This window comes from Sinohyriopsis cumingii, chromosome 19 (genome assembly GCF_028554795.1).
Source record: "Sinohyriopsis cumingii isolate HCF-2022 chromosome 19, ASM2855479v2, whole genome shotgun sequence".
Taxonomy (NCBI): domain Eukaryota; kingdom Metazoa; phylum Mollusca; class Bivalvia; order Unionida; family Unionidae; genus Sinohyriopsis; species Sinohyriopsis cumingii.
The window spans coordinates 48,859,569-48,882,446 of record NC_142979.1 but is presented as its reverse complement, the minus strand read 5'-3'; the positions used below and the strand labels follow the sequence as shown (position 1 = coordinate 48,882,446).

The window sequence follows — 22,878 nt, the reverse complement described above, 5'->3', positions numbered from 1 at the left end:
TTAGATCCAGTATTGCCTTTATTAATACCTCTCTCTCATCCGGAGAATTCCCATCATTTTTCAAAACTGCCATTGTAAAGCCTCTGCTGAAGAAATCAACACTCGATTTAAAGGATCTAAAGAACTACTGCCCAGTTTTTAATCTCCAATTCATATAAAAAATCTTAGAAAAGGTTGTTCTATCTCAGCTTGTATCTCATCTGAATTCAAACAGTCTTTTTAGCAATTGACAATCTGCATATCGCCCTTGCCACAGTACTGAAACTACTCTTCTAAAAATAGTTAATGACATTCTCTCTGCTTTGGATAGCGGAAAAATTACAATCCTCACCCTCTTTGATTTGTCTGCAGCATTTGACACAATAGACCATGATATATTACTTCACCATCTCTGGCATGTATTTGGCATTCACAATACAGCCTTACTGTGGTTCAAGTCCTACTTGGTCAACAGGACAGAAATTGTGTCTGCAAATGGAATACACTCCAGCCCAGTTAATCTATATTGTGGTGTTCCACAGGGGTCTGTTCTTGGACCTGTTCTCTTCATTCTATATACTCAGTCGCTCTCAAGTGTCATCATCCAGTGTATCACCAACTGTACACTGATGACACCCAGATATACAAATCTAGCCACCCAACTGAAGTTGATGCTACCATCGAAGGTGTAGACAGGTGCATTTCGGATGTGAAATCATGGATGACATGTAACAAGCTGCAGATGAATGATGATAAAACTGAAACCATTCTGATTACAACACAAAGACCTCATTCACATCCTTTACCTCAAACAATAAATGTCAGCAACTCAAACATTAAATTCACAGTAAGTACAAAACCTAGGTGTTACTCTGGACAGTACTCTCATATTGTACCAATTTGTCATGAACATTTGCAAGGCTGCATATCTTGAGCTGAGATGCATCAGCTCCATTCGCAAATATCTTTCAGTTGATGCCACTAAAACACTTGTGTGTTCATTATTACTTTCAAGACTGGACTATTGTAACTCAATTCTGTCTGGTTCATCTCAATATCTACTCCAGAAACTTCAAAAAGTTTCAAACACAGCTGCTCGGATCATGCTTAGAGTACCATGAACAGAGCACACCTCCCCGCTGCTCTGTACCCTACACTGGCTATCCATTCAATCCAGAATCAAATACAAAATTTGTTCTCTGCTACATTTCACAGACGGACACTAGTCCAACATACCTATCTGACCTCACCCATGTGTAGACACCAGCAAGATACTTACACTTGTCTTCTGACAATCATATACTCATTAATTCCACTATGAAAACAAAGTCATATGGACAACGTTCTTTTGCATACCAGGGCCCAGCTATATGGAAAGGATTGCCCACTGAACTTAGACACAAAGACACAATGATCCCATTCAAGAGTGCTCTAAAACTCACTTATTTCTACTGCAAGAACAAACTTAAAGACCTAATAATGTTTCCTACCTTAAATATTTTCAGCATGTTTTTTATGTTTTCTAATTACATGGTGTGTTTTTTTTAAATCATGTCATTCTATGTTTTTTATCTTATAGGTGTTGTCTAATGTTGTGAAGCGCTTAGAGCTTCTAAAGATTAGGCGCTATACAAAGTCCTCATTATTATTATTATTGTTATTATCATTATTATAGAGACCAATTTTCTATTTGTCGTAGACCATTATAGTGACTAATTGCCTGTATGTTGTAGGCCAGCTTAGAGACCAATTTTCTGTTTTTTATGGGCCAGTCTTTAGACTCTCCATCTTTTATAAGCCAATCTTGCGACTAATTGTCTGTATGTTATAGGCCAGTCTGGAGACTAGTTTTCTGTGTGTTGTAGGCCAGTCTTGAGACTAATTGTCTGCATGTTGTAGGCCAGTCTTGAGACGATATGTGTGCGTGTTGTAGACCAGTCTAGAGACTAATTGTAAGTATGTTATAAGCCAGTCTAGAGATTAATTGTCTGTGTTGTAGGCCAGACTAGAGGCTAATTGGCATGTTGTAGGCCAGTCCTGAGACTAATTGTATGTACTGTGGTATCATTTATTTTCATTGGGCTCAATTTTTGTGGTTTTGTAAAAAAGAAGAGGCATTTTTGTGGGTACTTAAATTCATGGTTTTGCCTGTCAAAATGTGCATATTAATAGGTATTTAATTTCATGGTTTAACCTCTGCAAATACCCAGAAATAAAGAATACAAAAGAATAAAACTATGCCGACGCAAACAGTGTTCATTTTAATGTTTAAAACAATACTTCCACCTGTATGAGCACAAATGAAAGACCTCTCAAGTTTAATACTTGCACCCTGTATTTGACTAAGTGAATAACATCAGTCAAAACCGACACAGCCAACAACACTAAAACAATACCTCCATCTATATGAGCACAAATAAAACACCTGTCAAGATTAATCACTTTTGCCATGTTTTCATTTGAGTGCTCAGCATCAAAGTAAGCCGATGGAGTCAGCAACACTAGGTCAATCAGTTATTAAAGTACATATGAATGATGTCTTACTTAAAACACTGTCAGTCAAGTTGCACCATCAATACTTTCTGATGATCATGGCTTTCACACAATGGCTTAAGAGTGGTAAAATTCGACTTAGACACCCCCCACACTGAATTGATAATTGCAGCTTACGCGACAATGAGTGAAAGGTCTAATTATTAGTGGTTTTGAGAAAGCTGGACTTGTTTAATTCAGCGATTTGGGGATTATTTACCTAAGAAGCATTTGTGAGTACCATGAGACTTGATTGACACGATGTGATACAGTGGTTTTGTCCAAACATCTGTGAAATGTGAACTTTAATAATCTGCTGTAATTAGTGTATAGACATAGTGTTTCATTAATAATAGTGTTTAAAGAAATGGTTTTAGTATTTTACAGGATTGTTGTTCTTTTGGATAAAAAATGCATGGATAAAATGAGATGTGCTTTCAGAAGGATTTAAATGTTTCAACAACAGTTGTACTCAGATGAAGGATCGATTTGAATAAGTATTAAATTTAATTTTCATATAGTGTTAGTTTGTATTTTTTCTTTCATTTTCAGTATTACTATTGTTTGAATACCTTATGCTTTTTCTCTATTTTCTCTCTAACCTTACTTTCCTCACATATCGATTTAAGGCAGTGAATGTAAAATTATGGTTATCGGATACCTTATCGAACGTGTACATTGAGACAATATAAAATAATTTATAATTATTATTTCAAAAGGTTAAAATAAAAAATAAAACAAACACATGTAAAAGCTAATATTTAATTACCAGATTACAGTATTGACCTTGATGTATAAAATACCAGTAGCTGTGTTAATCTCTAGGAATGAAACACTGTAAGAAAATGAAGGGGGGATTATGATCCCACATGGCTCATTTTTCGTTGGGGATTTAAATTTCGTGGATCGGGTCAACGAAAACCATGAAAATTGGTCCCCCACAAAAATTGATGATACTACAGTATGTTGTAGAACAGACAAGAGACTAATTGTGTGTTATAGACCAGTCTTGAGACTAATTATCTCTATTTTATAGGCCAGCTTAGAGACCACTATTGGTAACAGTAATGATGACCTGTGGAAATTTGTCAAACCTACTGGAGGTGTCATGGAGGGTATAAGAACCATGGTAGCTAATAGACTGGCTAAGACAGGAGATGACTGGGCCCAAATCTTCTCCCAGTTCAACAGTGGCACGTGAGTCTCACCAAAAGTTTTCTATTCTTTCAACATGTAGAATAGCTTGTGACCCGTGTTTGCTTGAAATCCTTCGCTAAAAATTTTGTATATACTTGATGTTTTCTGCATATGAAGATCTACAATCATTTATTAATTTTTTTAGTTTAAATACTGTAGTATCATTTATTTTCGTTGGGCTCAATTTTCGTGGTTTTGTATTAAAAAAAGGGCATTTTCATGGGTACTTAAATTCATGGTTTTGCCTGTAAAAGTTTGCACAGGTATTTTGTTTCATGGTTTAACCTCTACAAATACCCAAAATAAAGAATACAAAAGAATAAAACTATTCCTACACAAATGGCAGTCACTTCACAGTTTAAAGCAGTACTACCATATGTATGAGCACAAATGATAAACATCAGTCGAAGCCGATGCAGCCAAAAACACTTGAACAATGCTTCCATCTCTATGAGCACAAATAAAATATCTGTCAAGGTTAATCACTTTCGCCATGTTTTAGTTTGAGTGCTCAACATCAAAGGAAGCTGACGCAACCAACAACACTAGGCCAATCAGTTATTAAAGAAGAATAAAAGTCATACTTCCACTAGTAGTATGCTAAACAGGTCATAGATGCCATTAAGGAAAAAGATGTTATTGGTGACGATCAGTGCACAGTATTAGTAAAACCTTGCAACCTCATAAGTCAAGCCAATTCACACTGAATGGATAATTGCAGCTCATGTGACAATGAGTGAAAGATAGGACCTAATTATCAGTGGTTTTGAGAAAGCTGGACTTGTTTAATTCAGCAATTTGGTGGTTATTTACCTGAGAAGCATTTGTGAGTACCATGAGACTTGATTGACACGATGTTGATATTGTGGCTTTATCCAAAAATCTGTGAAGTGTTAGCTTTAATACTTTGCTGTAATTAGTGTATATACATAGTGTTTCAAGAAATGGTTTTAGTATTTTACAGGATTGCTGTTCTTTTGGATTAAAAATGCATGGATAAGATGAAATGTGCTTTCAGAAGGATTTAAATGTTTCAACATCAATCAATTTGAATAAGTATTAAATTTAATTTTCATATAGTGTTAATTTGTATTATTTTTCTTTCATTTTCAGTATTACTATTGTTTGAATACCTTATGCTTTTTCTCTATTTTCTCTCTATCCTTTCTTGCCTCACATATTGATTTAAGGCAGTGAGTGTAAAATAATGGCTATTGGATACCTTATCGAACATGTAAATTGAAACAATATAAAATGATTTATAATTCTTGTTTCAAAAGGTTAAAATAAAAAATAAAACCATGTAGAAGCTAATATTTAATTACCATATTACAGTATTGACCTTGATTTATCAAATACTAGTAGCTGTGTTAATCTCTATGAATGAAACACTGTAAGAAAATGGGGGGGGGGGCATCATTCTGCATGGCTCATTTTTCGTTGGGGATTTAAATTTGCGGTTCGGGGCAACAATGAAAACCACGAAAATTGGCCCCCCCCAAAAAAAATTGATGAAACTACAGTACATTGTTATAAATAACAAAATACTTTCAGTGTGTTGGGCTTGAAAAATCATTAAGGCGTGTTTGTAAATGATTTTCCCCAGCATTGGGGCAAAATATATTATAACCTAGCATGCTGATCATCAAATCTTCAGTGATGTACACAAATTTTGATATCAGAGTACGGATAAGAATAAAAAAGAAAATCAAAATAAAGAAAAGAAAAAAGAAATTATTAGTATTAAAGAATACATAAAAAAAACAAGTCTAAATTACAAATTTTAACAGTACAATTTTCAGAAATATTTCAAGGAATCTGTAAAAATATGATTCCTGTTTAAGTGCATTACAGTTGTGCATATGTGTTACAAATGTTGTTCAATTGTGAAAATTGTATGTTATTGATATACTGTAGTTATAAAATTGATGAAAATGTAATGATGAATTTAATGTAGAATTGTTTGATGTACATTGAAACGACATAAAATCTCTGATGAATTTAATATTCAGTTCAGTATATATTTATCCAACTTGATTTTATGTTCAGAACATCACACAGTTGTCCTGTTCAATCTTTATAATATGTGTATTGGTCAGTCATGACTATATATGGATAAAATAGGGAGGGTGAAAGAAAAATCACAAGTCATGGTTATTGAATTGCCAGCTTACTAAATGACTAATGCGGTTTTGCATCTTGGATAAACTGCCATATACATGAGCCCAATGTGAAAAATATTTTTCTTTTTGGGCTACAGTACATGGTGTTTGAAAATGGGCTTTCCTAGTGGAGTGATATCAACTCTGACATTAGGAATTTTCTTCACATTGGCTTTATGAGGTCCAAAACTGTCATGAGACTTGCTTTAATCAAGTTCTGCATTTGTTGGTTAGATGGACAAATACACTAGTGGGATTTTGGTGGGTATTGTTTGCAGTAACTGCAAAACATCTTTCCTAAAGAGTAAGTGAATTCAAGCCATGGATAATTATCAACCCAGTATGTCTAAAATTCCTTTGTGGCTTAGTTGTATCATGTTTAACATTTTTTACTGCCACAGAGCTTGGTTTATGTCTCTTTGGAGAAACAGTTACCTCAGTCTCAATGTTGACCTTGGATTTTATCTCCCCACTTTGATATGTTTATAATACACAAGCCCTGTCTTCCATGTCTTTCATGTGATTAGGACTTCTCTTAATCTAAATTAATTTGCAAACAAATTTTATCCCAATAGAAAAAAAAAGATGTCATTTGGTGCTAAAGTGATCATAACTTAGACTTTGTTGTTTAAGTGTAAACTCAGACCACTCCTTAATTAGTGTAATTATTTTGCTACTGGGTTCATACAGTCTTTGAAGGTCTTTGATAGTTTGGGAACAATGAGGTAGCATTTTCAAGGCCTTGAAAGTATGGGAAAACCGAGCAGATTACCTTGAGGTCTTTAAAAGACTTTGAAAATTGAAATAAACCCAAACATTTTAATTTCTTTCCATAATCACAAATAAATTTGTCCAAGGTTGTTAGATTCAGATGTAGTTGAGTTTTCCTGGTTTCCTTATTTTGATGACCCATTCAGTTTCATTTCATCATTAAACAATATTGTAGTATTTTGCATTTATTGTTTTCTCATATAACATAACTTGTATACTAAATGATAGTGAAAATAGGTATTGGAAATCTATGTTTGTAGTCTTTGAAAGTTTGGGAAAAGTCTTTGAATTCATCATAAAGAATTCTGTATGAACCCTGCTAGAGATGCAGTTGATCCACTATATAATCAGTTACAAAATTAGAGACCTAATACATATTATCTAATTGGTTCTTAAAGGAAAAAGACACTTATGTCAGTAAAGTGCCTATCATTAATTTCATTGCATCAACTCACTTGCTTGAAATCAAAGGGCGATCTAGGTTGATTATACATGAAACAAGTCATTTAAAACACTGCCAATTTATCATGCTGGATTTATTTTGTTTTTGAAGTGTTTTGATTGGTTTATAGTTTGGTCGCCCAATATACAGTAAAGTAATACTAGAATCTGTACACTTGTGACCATTGTCAAGGACAACTTGCTGTAGTTTAACGGAATGTGAATGAATGAATGAAGAAAGGTAAATTAAAGCATTCCCAGAGGGCATAAATGGTCAGGTAAAAGTAGCTCAAGAGACTGAAGTAGGAGAATTAGAGTTAAAGTAGGGAAAAGCACTTATCCTGAACATGCGCTTTGGAAACTTTTACTTGTCTGACTTAAAATATGAATGATCTGGGACATTAGACTATAATATTTTATCAGTCTTCCATTATTGCCCTATCACTGTGAGGTCATTGACTACACCTAGGTACCATTGTTGTTAGATTTTGGAGAGAAACTTTTATATCATCATGATATAATCAGAACATATAGTGGTCCCTATCTTTAGAAGCTCCTCTAAAAAGAGGCCTCTCCGTCTTGACCAACAACAAAATAATATATCTAAACCATTTTGACACCCACATGATAGGCTCCCCCTTTTATAAGGCCACTTTTTTGGAGCAGAAGAGGTGGCCATATATGAAGGGGACAAGTGTAGTTCCATATAAAATGATGAAAAGAATTTTTATAAATGCAAACAATATAAAGCAACAACCTTTGTTTAAAAGAAAAGAAATGGAAATTCTGTGATACCTGTTCTTTATATTACAGTTAACAGCTTAATACAAGTTGTTAAACTAAAGATTTTATGCAGCAACATACTGAAGCCATATACACTCACTTACAAGTCAAGTCCAACTGCAGTTAACATAGTCTCTGATTTTACATTACAAAATTCGCTGGCAGATCAGTGTCTGTTTTGTTTGTTTCACTGATTAGGCCTAAAAAACTACATAAGCCCAGATAATGTGACTGCAGATCTGGCTCTATGCAGTTTTTTTTATCTACTTATAAGTGACCGTACTCCACATACTTTTTTCGAGCATGTACATTACATCTAATATACTATTTTTATACACACGTGTCATGTATGTGCATGCAGTATCAAGGTGTTCAATATCATAGAATACTGTACAGTTCTGATAATGTAAAGTTAATGGAGAAAAAAATGAGTTTATAATAAAATGTTTTATGGTGAACAACCAATTTTACATTTATTTATTTTGTTTTGATTTATGGCTTTTAGTAACAATGGAATATGGTTGCTCAAATTTTAATTTTGATGAAGTTCAGCAGTGATCATTCTTACATGACAGAAACAAACCATTAATCCTGTACAATATTTTTTTTGTTGTATTTCAGGTACAATAATCAGTGGATGATTGTTGATTATAACAAATTTGAACCTGGGGTTGTTCCATCCAAAGGACTTCTGACAATTCTGGAACAGATTCCGTAAGTGAATAAATACTGTAATTACAAGTTCAACTGCAAACAGCACAGACCCTTATCAACAATTACATAATGTACTGGTAGATCAGGGTCTGTGTTGCTTGTTCTGCTGATTACTCCTAAACAGACTGCATATACTCAGATCAATCAGTGCATTATGCATTATGCTATGGTAGATCTGGGTCTGTGCAGTTTGCAGGTGGACTCATCTTATAAGCAAGTACATTTGGTATACTGTATTTGTCAAAGATGCTTATTTCCACAGATGTGCTTAGAAATGTATGACAGTAATTTATGAAGTTATTACTCAGGGGAAAAGGTATTGTAGCTAATTTCATCAGATTTTTTCAAATATCTCCCATGAATTACTGAATTCCTGTGCTGTGCTTCTTATTTTAACTTGATTCGATAAAGTATTTTTTCAGAAAGTGTGTATATGTATGTATGTATGTATGTTTAGAGTTCAAAAGCATGTCAGCACACTACTGGCTATATTGGTGTTGATTAAAATGTACAAAGCCAAAAATGAAGGAAGAGAAACCATTCTAAGTAAATATAAATATATTTTTTAACAAGATAAAATGTAAATATGTGAAGAGTCTCCATTTTCTCATAAAATTATTTATTGCACACAAACCACTATTCTTCAGATAGTATTTCCGTAAGATTTGGTAATTAAATTTCAATGGTATTATTATTTGATAATTAAATTTCAAAGGTATTATTATACTATCAAAACAAAATTATAGAGGTACTTAATCATGTTTATCTTAGAAAAAAAATACTGATCTTGTATTCTTCCTTAGACTAAATTCCAGCCATTACCCAGAACTTTAATTTTTCTTTGGAAATGTTTATTTTCTCTAGAGGCTTCATCATGCATATGGATATGACCGAGTTACTGAAGAACCAGACATATTGGCCCAGTTACAACATTCCGTAAGTGTACATCTTGAATATATTCTATGTCTACCAATAATAAATAACGATTTCTAGCAGAATTGGTTAGATGAGGGTGAACCAAGCTTGGTTATCTGAAGTGGTTAAAATGTGAACCTAAGGAGATCTTCATCCGCAATAAAGTGGAGTATAGAGACATCTAAACCTTAGTCAATGTAAAATCTGCTGAAAATATTAGAGTATTTAAGAAGAGATATCATGAGCATGTATATGCTTCTAATAGATAATGGAATTTAGTATTTTGATACTAAACATTTTAAAGTAAACAGTAATTATTGTTATCTTCATATAATGTGCATTGTTCTACTCTCCTTAGAGGGCTTAAAGGGAGAATAGTCATTGACTAATGAGTCAAACTCTATAAATAAAGCATTATTATTATTATTATCATTATTAGCATTATTATTATTATTATTATTATTATTATTACCGGTATTATTATTATTATTATTATTATTATTATTATCATTGGTGAATAAAGTTAAAAACAGACCTAATTTACCTTGGGTCAAGTCAAAGATAATTGCTTGCATTTTTGTATTTCAATGAAGACAGTGATTTGTTCATATACAAATGAATTTTGACTTTGTATTTAGCTGTATTCTGGTAACAGATTGATAGTCATCTCACTGACATTGTTTTTAATGTCAGAAATCTATACTCAGTTTTTAGCTGCAACTGGCTTCTGAGCATGGTAACACAAAGAAGTATAATTGAATTTTTTATCACACCCAGTTTGTAGATATCTCTGAAGAAAGCTTTGAATGATAGCACTTAAATAACTTTTTTCTTTTCTAAAAAAATGTCATTTGTAGATTGAACCAAACTTGGTGTATGGGTATATCTTGGTATTGTTTGAACCAAACTTAGCATATGGGTATATCATGGTATCATTTGAGATAAGTTTTAAAATCTTTAGTTTGTAATATCAGGTTTGCTGTCAAAGGCCTTGACATAGATTTCTGTTCTGCACATAAAAGTATATTGTGAACATGTTGCCTCACACAAATTAGCTGTTTCCAAGTTAAGTATGTTGCAGTTTCCAAAGTATGTCAGAGATGATTTCAGTGCCCAGCAGTTAAAAAGAATAGAAGAAAGCAGAAACGGAGTCATTGTGGAGCCCAGGAAATTCATTTAAGCCAGTAGAGCACCAGTCCCTGTGAGGGACGTTTCAGTTTGTTTGGAATAGGATCATTTGGTCTGCAGTATTTTACAAGGATAATTTTTTTTCTTTCTGGGGAGGTACAAGATTTTACCCTCTTGGCCTGCTTTTCAGACAAATATCAAACCTATGATGTTTTGAATGTTGAAATCAGCTTTTCTAAAATTGACTGAAATGTGGTTTTTAATTGAGCATGGAGAAGACTAAAATCCAAGCCTTAAAAATGAGCAACTTTCATTATGAAAATCTTAACAAAAAATCACTTGATTGACTAGATTTTTCCTCTCTTTATATTAGGTGCTGGTTTCTTAGAATGACAAAAATGTTGTCACTGTGGAGAGGGAGGTTTTAGGAGAGTGTGGTTTAAAAAAGAAACAAATCCCTTTAGATTGAGTCTGGAAAAATATGGGGGCAAAAGATACCTACTTATATGAATATAAATACCCCTTCCCTACTCCCCCATGATATGGAGTCATTGGCCTTTGCATGGAAAAATAGTTTCTGTTTATATAAGAAAGTAAATTAAACCTGTCAAGAAATCCAGTATTGTCTCCATAAATTAGCAGTTGTCAGGCAACCTTTAAGTAGCTTATACCAAAGCACATCAAGTTTTGCTTATATTGATGTTTCTTTCTTTGACAGTCAATGTCAGAATGAATATTTATGTAGCCAGCTACTTGAGTTCTGTTCCCTAAATAAACTCAGCTGATTGCAGGAGCAGTGGTGTCAAAAGTAGATTATTAGAGTAGATTATATGTAATATGATTGGCTAACAAAAGAGTAGATTATATGTAATCTGATTGGCTAACAAAATGTTTGACTTGATTATATATAATCTGATTGGCTTACTACTTGTTTGACTTGATTATATTTAATCTGATTGGATAACAGCACGTTTGACTAGATCATATGTAATCTGATTTGCTGATTGATGAGACTGAGATGTGATATTGATCTTGTGCACAACTGTAATAAGAAGACAGTGACTTGCTTTATAGTAATTTATCTTTTGTTTCCAGCTTCTGTGAAAAGATCTTCAATATGAGTGGACAGCAGGAGAATGTAGCTAAGTATGGAGACTGGTTTACTTATGACAAGTCACCAAGAGCCCAAATTTTTAGACGAGATAATGTGCTGGTGAAGGACTTAGAGTCCATGACAAGACTTATGAGGCAAGTACCCAGATCAGGCTTATTTCATTTTGCTGATAACCTGCAAGAGGAGAGAACATGAAACAGGATTTTCCTAAAGGCATTATTTACCAAATATTATTGTTTTTTACATTAAAATGTACCACTGTCCTAATCAATACAGATGCCATGGCAGCCTATATAAAAATCTTGTTATTTTTAATTTTTTCAAATGACTGGTTCTATTTAGATTGGTTTTCACAAAAGCAATCCTTACTGTATTGAATTAATCGAAAATAAAAAAAGATCTGACATTTAAATGGCCATTATGGTAGCCATCATACAGCATATGTTATTGTTATGGTTACCATAGTAACTATCATTAAGGTTTTATTGTTGTTATCGCCATTGTGGTAATCATCTTCAAGATGATGTTTATGTTATGGCCATCATGGTAGCTATCTGAGAGACTTTGTCATTGTTATGACCACCATGGTAACCATCTTCAAAGTGTTCCTGTGGATATGACCACAGTGGTAGCCATCTTTAGATATTTTGTTATAGTTATGGCCACCATGGTAGCTATTCTTAGAGTTTGTTATTGTTGTGGCTACTATGGTAGCCATTTTAAAGATTTTATTGTTGCTATTTTTATTGTTATTTGCTACCTTGCTTATAAACTTGATATTAACATTTGCCCTGATGTTTTCTTGGCTATAATTTTCACAATTTTTACGAATTAGTATTCAGCTCTGAAGAGTATAAAGGATAAATAAACTCTGAATAATGTGAAGGATAAACGCCAAAGAGTATATATGACCATTCTGCATGAGTACAAATTTGCATGTATTCCTACATTGGTTGTATGTTATTTATATGCATATTTAAGCTATCACAATCTTTATTCCCAGATACAATAACTTCAAGAAAGATCCACTATCAAAGTGTGACTGTTCCCCACCTTACAGCGGGGAAAATGGCATCTCTGCCCGTAGCGACCTAAACCCTGCTGATGGCAAATATCCTTTTGGGGCTCTTGGTCATCGTCTCCATGGGGGCACAGACATGAAGGTATTAGACACATTTTATAAATCTAACCTTTAATTTTGTTTATGTCAGTTGTACAATGTGGTGTATCTGTTCTTTGATATTCACTTTCTTTCAATATGGTTTCACTATTAAAGCACAAAAAAAGATGTTTTATCTGTTTGTTAGACTAAATTAACCTTCAAAGTAAAGTGGTATCAAGGAACCAGATATTCATGGTGGTAGTTTCCAAGCAAAATCATGAATGGGTGGGGTGGGTGGTTAGCAACCACCATTCTCTCATGAGGTAAGCTGAATTTGGGATGCTTGCACTCACTGATTGATATTTGTCTTTCCTGGTCATACATCAGAAGAACTTATGGTATGGCCTGTTCTTCATTGGTCATTGTCTGTCACACAAGTTTGCTATCCTGGGCCAACCAAACTACTTAGAGGATGGCAATTAAACATACATTCATCCCAAGGTCTAGTAATTGAAAATGATGCTGCACAGACATCCAATATGACTGCCACAGCAGCCATTTTGAAAATCTCTACTTCTTCAAAATGGATGGGCTTTTGAAAATCTCTTCTTCTTCAAAATGGATGGACATATCAAAACATGAGGTTTTCACTAAAGACTTCTTAAGATGTCTAGTTGGTCCTAAATCAAAATGTGTTAATGAGACATCCAATATGGAAATCTTGGAAATCTTATTGCTATACCTCCTTAACAAAGAATCATTTTGAGATGGGGTTTCACCAGAACACTTCTCATGATGTCTAGTTGATCCTAAATGAAAAAAGTAATTCCTGATCAGGTATTAATATCCTAAATGAAAATTGCACAAACCAGACATCCAATACAGCCACTCCAGCAGACATCTTGAAATATTGATATTTCTTCATTTTGGTCCTGGGTGAAAATGATGGTGATATAACACCAAATGTGGCCACCAAATGTGATCATCTTGAAAATCATGTTACTGCTGCTTCTCCTAAGTAGAAAATCATATCTACTTTGGGTTTTCAACAGAAGATTTCTTATAATGTCCAGTTGGACCAAAAGGAAAATGGTGTCCCACATTATGGCTGTTACAATGAATGTACTGATGGTCATATTGGCAGTTGTTTTTCACCAAATATTTTCTAATGGTGTCTAGTTTAACAGTGGATAACTACATCGATAGCACTGTTTGGGGTAGTGTATGGCATTATGAAGTTTCAGGTGGAGCTGTCATATCATGACTGATATTTAGTGATGTTTAGAAGTGGCTTTTTCTTATTATAATTTGTGCATATTTACAAGATAAACTGTTATGATGTATTTTATAATTAAATCAGCTTGCTTTGCTGTTTTTCTTATTTACATCCAAGTATTAGTTCTTTCTGATGGAAAATCACGATCTTAATTTAGCAGTAACTTTTTTCCAATATCCTTTCTTAATTAACTGAATGTTGTTATTTAACTTATTTTAACCAATTTCCTGTTCTTAAATTGTACATAATAGTAACAAATTTAAAAATAAATATTTTTCCAGTATCTTTTTGCACTTCTAGATAAATGAGTTGGGAAGAATGCCAATAAATTTTGATGTTTCAGAACAGTACATCTCATCATCAGTAATTTTTAAAAACTATTTCATGAGCTAAATCTAGAACTTTTTTTATACCGATTATCAGTTATAGCTCTACCATTTACAAGCCAGAAGAGCTTACAGTTGTCTGTCATCCAGTGTCTGTTGTCAATCTGTTATTACAAGTTTGTTAATACTAACTCCTCCTACACTACTTTGTTGTTGTTGTTGTTGTTGTGGGGTTTAACGCCATTTTGCAGCACACGATAGGCTATACATGGCGGCCAGTATTAATGGTGGAGGAAGAACCCGAGAAAACTTAGGAAAAAACGGCTGACCCACAAGAATAAACTACTTTGAGGATTGCCATAAAACTTTTCACACATACAAACATTCATCTCAAGGTCTAGTTGGTCCCAAGTCAGGATGGTGCCGCTCAGAGATCCAGTATGGCTGCCATAGTGGCCATGTTGAAAATCTGATTGCTACATCTCTTGAATGGATAGTTATATCAGCATGAAAGACTTGTGAGTGATGTACAGTTGGTCCTAGCTGAAAATAGTTCTGATTTGAAATATGGTGGCCATGGCATCCATCTTGAAAATCTTGCTATTGCTGCTCCTTCTTAATGGAAAGTCATATCAGCATGGGATTTTAATCAGAAGACTTCGTATGATGTCTACCTAGGCCTAAATTAAAATGGTGCCCTATGATATCCAATATCCAATAAGTCACCATCTTCAAACTCTTGTTTTAGCATCTCTTTATGAATGGATACTCAAAACACTAAAAGACTTCCATCCTAAATGAAAATTATACTGATGTCCGCTATGTCTACTATGACAGTCATCTTGATAATCTTGCATCACTGCTCCTTCTGAATGGAAAGACTTACTGACATTGGATTCTCATGAGAAGACTTTCTAGTTGGTCCTAAATGAAATTAGTGCTGATCTGATGGCCATGATAATGTCCATATTGAAAACCTTATTGGTGGCGCTATACAGTTTCGCATTTTGCATAGGGTTAGGATTTTAAAGAAAAAGAATGTCCCCGGCTTTCCTCACTGGTTATACTGGCTATTTAAAAAAGACCTTGTATATCTTAGGTATAATGCAAAGAACCTTTAATTCCCTTTATTTTGGTGTATGATTGATGGGTGTACTATGGGTTATAGAGTATACAGCTTGGCCTTACTTCAAATGTGCACCTTTCAAAAAAGTGCTAGCTCTACTTGGTCATTTTCACTTCCTGAACTTCAGAGGTAAATTGTATAAAAAAGAGCCGATAACTTTTTTTACATTTTATATATTTGGTAATTCATTCATTGCACTTTCAGAAGCTGGTATTGTCTAGTCTGGCAAAATTCATTTTCCCTATTTTAATAGCTGCTATGTATAGTGTACTTTAGACTAATTCAGACTGATTTTTTAACACAAGGGAGCAGTCATTTTAGTTAGCAGTGTGCTTAAATCATGTAAAATTTCCAAAAGTACAATATCCAAAAGAAATATCATCCACATTACATTAATGTAGCATAGAGGTATGCAAACATTCTCTCCACTGTGCTTGTTTTAAATGCGAACTACTTCACCTTACATACGTCACTCTCTCAAAAGTACATATTATCTGGTGAGCGCCACCATTACTACTACTACTCCTGGAAGAGTGATCATTGTCACCAAAAGGCTTTCATGTGATGTCTAGTTAGAGCTAGGTGAAAATTGTGTTGATCTGACTTCCAATATGGCTGCCATCTTGAAATTCTTGTTAATGCTACACCTCCTAATGCAAAATCATGTTGATATAGGTTTGCACTAGAAGACTTCTTATGATATCAAGTTCTAAATTAAAATGGTGCTGATTTGGCTTCTAATAGGACCACTATAGCAGCCATCTTTAATTTATAATACTTATTCCTGATTGGATGGTCATATTGACATGGTGTTTGGTGACTGCCAGTGGTAGTATTAGCATCCTCTTGGAAACTCTTAATATTGCTCAAATATAGCAGAGATGGTTTTAACACTCAGCATTTTTAAAAAAGAAATATACTTGAATTCCAGAAAATTCTATTTGGCCAGAAGAGTGCCAGTTCTTTCATGGGGCTCTTGTTTTTTGGCTTTAATAAAAAGGAATAGTGTGTACTTAGGAATGCATGTGCAAGTATTATGTTGAACACAGAATATATATTGCTTGATCGATTTCAGCCAGGTAGGTTCAGTTTGCCTGAGCCTGATTGGTGAATAAATATTTTGGTCTGGATTGAAACAAACTTGTCACAGTCTTTTTGTTATCATATACTGTGAATTCATTTATTTTTGGTGCTTTTGTGAAAAAAATGAAAGCATTCTGGCATACAGAGCTTTTACGTTTTTACAAATGATGCTAATCTGCCATCAAATATGACTGCTGTTTTTAAAAATAGCAGAACCATTAATAACTTTTTCTAAATAACTACTCAACAGAGTTCTGCCAGATATGACAAAAGTGCCCTAACTTCTTTCTTCAAATATGGCTGTTGTTACTAAACGTACAGTGCATTTACACAACTTTAAAAAAAAAAAAAAAAACAACAAATGCTGAAGAGAATTTGACCAGCATCCATACATAAAGATATTTCAATTCAGGACCAGTGCTGCTGGTGTGCGATCAGATATGCAACAAGAACAAGAACCATCCTGATGACCAAATGTTTTGTCCAGCCGCTCAGGTTATTAGGTGTATGTTGGTCAGATGAGCAATCTCAGATCCACTTGGGCATCTTGTTAGATTAAGCACATTATTACAGTTTTATTTTACTTTCTAGTCTAGCGAAATAAAAGGTAAGCTTGACAAAAAGGGAGTCTCATAATTTGGCTTCTCCTGGTTTTTGTCTCACCTGTGAATGGCAAAACAGATTAATGGTAATTGCTTATCCTCCTGCTGGTTTTAAAAATGAAATGCATCAAGGATATTAAAAATGCACAAAACTTAGTCTATTACTCAATGTATAATTTCCAACTTGATTGTTGCCATGTGGTCCCTATCATTGTCATCTTGTTAGCATTTCAAACCAAACAGAAGCTGTCACTGTAAACAGTCAGACAGACTGTTCACTTTCCAGTTCTGATTTCTAGAATGGTCCATTTTCAGGAAAAACTGTTACCTGCATCCAATATTTGCAATGTCATTATTTTATATTTCTATTTTTTAAAAATGTAACAAAATAGAAAGATGTAACTCTCATATATATTTAGGAGTAAAATGACAATGGTGACAGTTCGGTTAGAAGTTATATATTTAGGATTAAAATGACAATGGTGACAGTCAGGTTAGAAATTATATATTTAGGATTAAATTGACAACGGTGACAGTCAGGTTAGAAATTATATATTTAGGATTAAAATGTTTTGTGCATTTTGCATAGCCATGATGGTTTTCGTTTTAATTTCAGTAGTTGGGTACAAACAAATGGCAGGGTAAGCAAATACTTTATCACTTTTCAGATGCTGGTGGAGTGTGTCAACATTCTTAATGATTTTAAGTCACAAATCTTCTACATCAGTGGCTGTATGCTACTTCACTTTTGTTTTGAATATTGATATGTCCAAACTTTTTACAAAAATGTATTGTTAAGTTCCTGTACTGGGTGTGGAAGCAGAATCCAAATACTATTCACAGGCGAGACAATTCATTCTGCAGAATGCTTGTTATGCTCTCAACATGTGACTCTGAAGGACCTATCCTAACACTACACACAGGTGAGACATCACATTTTGCAGTACACTTATGCTCTTTACATGTGACTCTGCAGGACCTATCCTAACACTACTCACAGGTGACACGTCACATTTTGCAGTACACTTGTGCTCTCTACATGTTACTCTGCAGGAATTATCTTAACACCACTCACAGGTGAGACATCACATTTTGCATTACACTTATGCTCTCAACATGTGACTCTACAGGAATTATCCTAACACCACTCACAGGTGAGACGTCACATTTTGCAGTACACTTATGCTCTCTACAAGAGACTCTGGAGGAATTATCCTAACACTCCTCACAGGTGAGGCATCACATTTTGCAGCACACTTGTGCTCTCTACATGTGACTCTGCAGGAATTATCCTAACACTACTCACAGGTGAGATGTCACATTTTGCAGTACACTTATGCTCTCAACATGTGATTCTGCAGGACCCTACCTAATACTACATACAGGTGAGAAACTCCATTATTTATAACATTTTTCGGCAGAATCATAACATCATTTGCAGGTGACATACCACATTCTGCACAGAACTTACGCTTTCAACATGATTCACACACTGAAATCAAAATTGCTAGATGTTTTTTTCTTCAGGACAAGTAGTTATGTTACTTTCTTACATTTCCTCATTAACTGGATGAGGAAAGATGGTCCTTACTCTCAGTTTATTTGACTGTAAATGTATTTTTTTAAAACCCAAACATGAGTTTACCTTGATTTTTCTCTTGTGTTTTCTTATATAGGTAACAGACAGTGACATGTTTAAAGCGTTGAAGTTCAAAGCCATTTCTGGACCAACCTGGGATGATCTCCCTCCTTTCCAATGGAGCTCTTCAGATTTTAAGGATGTCCCACACATTGGGCTACCAGACCTTTATAAGTTTGACCCAATATACTTCAATGGGACAGCATTAGATAATGATTTGAAGGTTTTATGCAAATTGTGATGAGAATTATAGAGAAAAACTTAAATAAGTAATGGTACTTTTTTACATTAAGTGTAATCCAATTAAATAGCTGTTGCATGTCATTTATATATACCAATTTCTTATTCTGTTAATGACTGAGATAAATTAATTTTTACTCAGATGTTATAAATCATTTATTTGATTGTTTGATATGAATTTAATATCATTACAATATGAATATTTTCCTTTTTAAAGTTATGAGAAAATATCAGTTTAAATTTTATGTCATTGTTGTTGTTAGATATACTGTAAAATCTGACTAAATTGTATTAACTAGTAAATCTGATTAAATTGTATTAACTAGTAAATCTGAGTAATTTATACTTACATGTAGTAGATTTGATTCATTTGTACTAACCTGTAGTAAACTGTATCACTTTGTACTAACATGTAGTACATTTGATTAATTTGTACTAACATATAGTACATTTGATTAATTTGTACTAACATGTAGTACATTTGATTAATTTGTAATAACATGTAGTACATTTGATTAATTTGTACTAGCATGTAGTAAATCAGATTAAATTTGCAGATAGAAATTTTAAATAAATCAGAAATAATGAACTGGTAGTGATTATATTTTGAATTTATTAACATTCCTAATGAAACTTAGTATATTTGAAGACATTTGTCTTTTGAATTTGTTATTAATTGGTTCCATTTTATTAAGAAAATTCTTATTCACAACGATCATAACATTTACTAGCATATGGGTAGAAACCTTCATCGTTTGCGGAAATTAAACAGTTTCATAAAGCAACCCTGAATTATTGTCCATGGGAGAATTTTGGCTGTAGAATGCACATGTAGTGCTGAGTTGGGCATTGCATTCTCACTAGCATACCAGTGTAATGTCAGTATGATCAATAATCATTTTGGCTGAAGACAAAGTATAAACCAATAAAGAACATTTGTGATTCATTTTTGATATCCCCTGTTTAAAATATATGGGGAAAACTATATATGTTAATTGGTGCATAAACTTGTTTGTTTCTTGAGCAGATCTCTCAAATCCATCAAGGTATCTCAATGAAACTTTGTACACATATTAGTCTTGTAGTTCAGATGTGCTTTTTGCTATTCACACTTCATTTTCATTATTTGTTTTTGTCCATTTTATTGTCTATTTGTCCTTTGTTCACACTTGTCTCTGGAATGTAACTCAAACCATTAAAAATATCTCTGTCATACTTGGTACACATATTGGACTAGTGATGCAAATGTGCCTTTTACAGTCCTCAGGTCTTTAGTGTTAGTAATTTTTTGTCTGTTTTTCCGTTCATCAACCCATGGTTCACACTTTTATTGGCATAGCAAGACTCTCAAACCATGGTAGATATGTCAAATACATGTTAGATTAGTGATGTAGATGTGTCTTTTGCTATTCTTCAGTTTCAGTACTTTTACATTTTTGTCCATTTCTTTGTTTATCATCCATCCACTATTCATGCTTTCACATATGCAGGAAAACTTGCCTATCACTTCCCTGTACACTTTGTACATATGAACTTCCTACATATGTAATCTTGAAATCATTCAGTTTCAAAGCAGACATTCAGGCTGGGTTGGGGATGTATATCGCTCAGTCATCTCTAGTGTTTTATCCTCCCAGTATGTAATAAAGGGGTTGTGGTTTTTGCTGTCTGTCTGTTCTTAAACATATGTGTTTCTTGATATTTTAACCAAACTTGGTACATGTGTCAAGTAAGTTGCATGGTGATGTCATTGATACTTAGAATGATCTGCATTCTGTATTTTTATGTTACCATAGAAACAACGTGCAGCTTAGATAGTATATAAAATTGAGTGTTAGACCATAGGGTACTAGCATAAGTAGTATAAAAATTGAGTCATAGACCGTAGGCTGTTATTTTAAGTAGTATAAACATTGAGTGTTGTACCATGGAGCACTAGCATAAAAATTGAGAATGGTGGACCATTGGCTACTAGCATAGGTAATATAAAAATTGTGAGTGTTGCACCACATGATACTAGCATAGGTTGTAAAAAAACTGAGTCACAGACCATAGGATTGTAGCATACATAGTATACAAAATTAAAAGTGACAGACCATAGGATTCTAGCATACATAGCATACAAAACTGAAAGTGACAGACCATAGGGTTCTGGTGTAAATAGTATCAAAATTGAAAGTGACAAACCATTGGTTACAAGCATAAGTAGTATCAAAACTGAGAGTGTTGCCCCTTAGGGTACTAGCATTAATAGTATCAAAACTGAGAGTGTTGCCCCTTAGGGTACTAGCATTAATAGTATCAAAACTGAGAGTGTTGCCCCATAGGGTACTAGCATTAATAGTATAAAAATTGAGAGTGGTGGACCATAGGCTTCTAGCAAGAGTAGTATAAAATTTGAGAGTGGTGGACCATAGGCTTCTAGCAAAAGTAATAGAAAAACTGGGAGTTTGTGGACCATAGGCTACTAGCAAAAGTAGTATAGAAATTGGGAGTGGTAGATCATAGGCTTCTAGCATAAGTAGTATAAAATTTGAGAGTGGTGGACCATAGGCTTCTAGCAAGAGAGTATAAAATTTGGGAGTGGTAGATCATAGGCTACTAGTATAAGTAGTATAAAATTTGAGAGTAGTGGACCATAGGCTACTAGCATTAAAATTATAAAATTTGAAATTGTTGCACATTAGAGTACTATCAAAAGTAGTATATAAATTGAGAATGACAGTCTATAAGATACTTTCAATAGAAGTCTTTACATAAGCAGGGAAGTGGGGGGGGTGTCATCTCTAGCTGACTTTTGTTAATAATTTGAAATACCCTTGGGTTATTTTCAAATTATGAAAGGTAAAATTCATTTTAGATACAGTTAACTAATTTGTGGTAGCTTCATTATAAAAATTACTACATTTATTAAAAATTACTACATTAACACAGACACACACACACACACACATATATAAATATATATATATATATATATATATATATATATATATATATATATATATCTGATAAAATGAGAACAATGGATTAAATGAATTAGAAAACATGGACTGAATGAAAAGATGAGATTTCAGTGAAGATGTTGGACTAGATATTAAAACATGTCAGTTACAGTGTAAGAGGTTTAATAGCTTATTCTTGGTGTAAGTGATCAGCCATATTTTGTAAGTTTGCATAAAACATGTCTGTGATATATACTTCACACTAGATGTATGTTCCTTACAAATATGCCATAAGTTTTGATAAAAATGAACTTATTATTACCAAATTCATTATTTGGTGTATTGTTTCTCTGGAACATTGATATAAGTCATCAATCAATGTAAATTGTACACAAAATGAAATGGGTTACTAATTGATGTTTTGTCATTTATTTTTATTATCATTGTCACCTCAGAATCAGACATAAAATACCACCCCCACCCTCCAAAGATAACATGACTGATATATGGTGATCTGAATAGGAAAGTGATCTAAACTTACAAGATAAGGTTTCATCTTACATACTATACTATTTCCATTAGCAGTTTTTCTCTATTTTATTTTGTACACATTTGTTGCATGATGTATAATATTAGTTCTCATTATACACAAACTATGTAAAGAGTACTGTTAATCATTATCATCAGATTTTTAAATTATGGTACATGTGGCATTTTCACAACATAAAATGTTTGCTCATCTTTAACAGGTCTGATATAGCTGCCTTCAAATTACTGTCATAAATGTGACCAATATTTTCACA

At 33.5% G+C, this 22,878-nt stretch overlaps 1 protein-coding gene across 1 annotated transcript in view; it reads left to right on the top strand.

The window, feature by feature from the left end:
• LOC149775665 (putative aminopeptidase PLBD2) overlaps positions 1-22,492 on the top strand; it is a 37,962-nt gene extending 15,470 nt beyond the window's left edge. Inside the window, exons 6-11 of the mRNA XM_089944147.1 lie at positions 3,548-3,708; positions 8,487-8,579; positions 9,444-9,515; positions 11,718-11,870; positions 12,740-12,899; positions 18,928-22,492. Of these exons, the coding sequence (XP_089800273.1) occupies positions 3,548-3,708; positions 8,487-8,579; positions 9,444-9,515; positions 11,718-11,870; positions 12,740-12,899; positions 18,928-19,131 (843 nt within the window). The 3' untranslated portion in view covers positions 19,132-22,492. The remainder of the gene's footprint in view (positions 1-3,547; positions 3,709-8,486; positions 8,580-9,443; positions 9,516-11,717; positions 11,871-12,739; positions 12,900-18,927) is intronic.
• Positions 22,493-22,878: the final 386 nt, after the last annotated feature.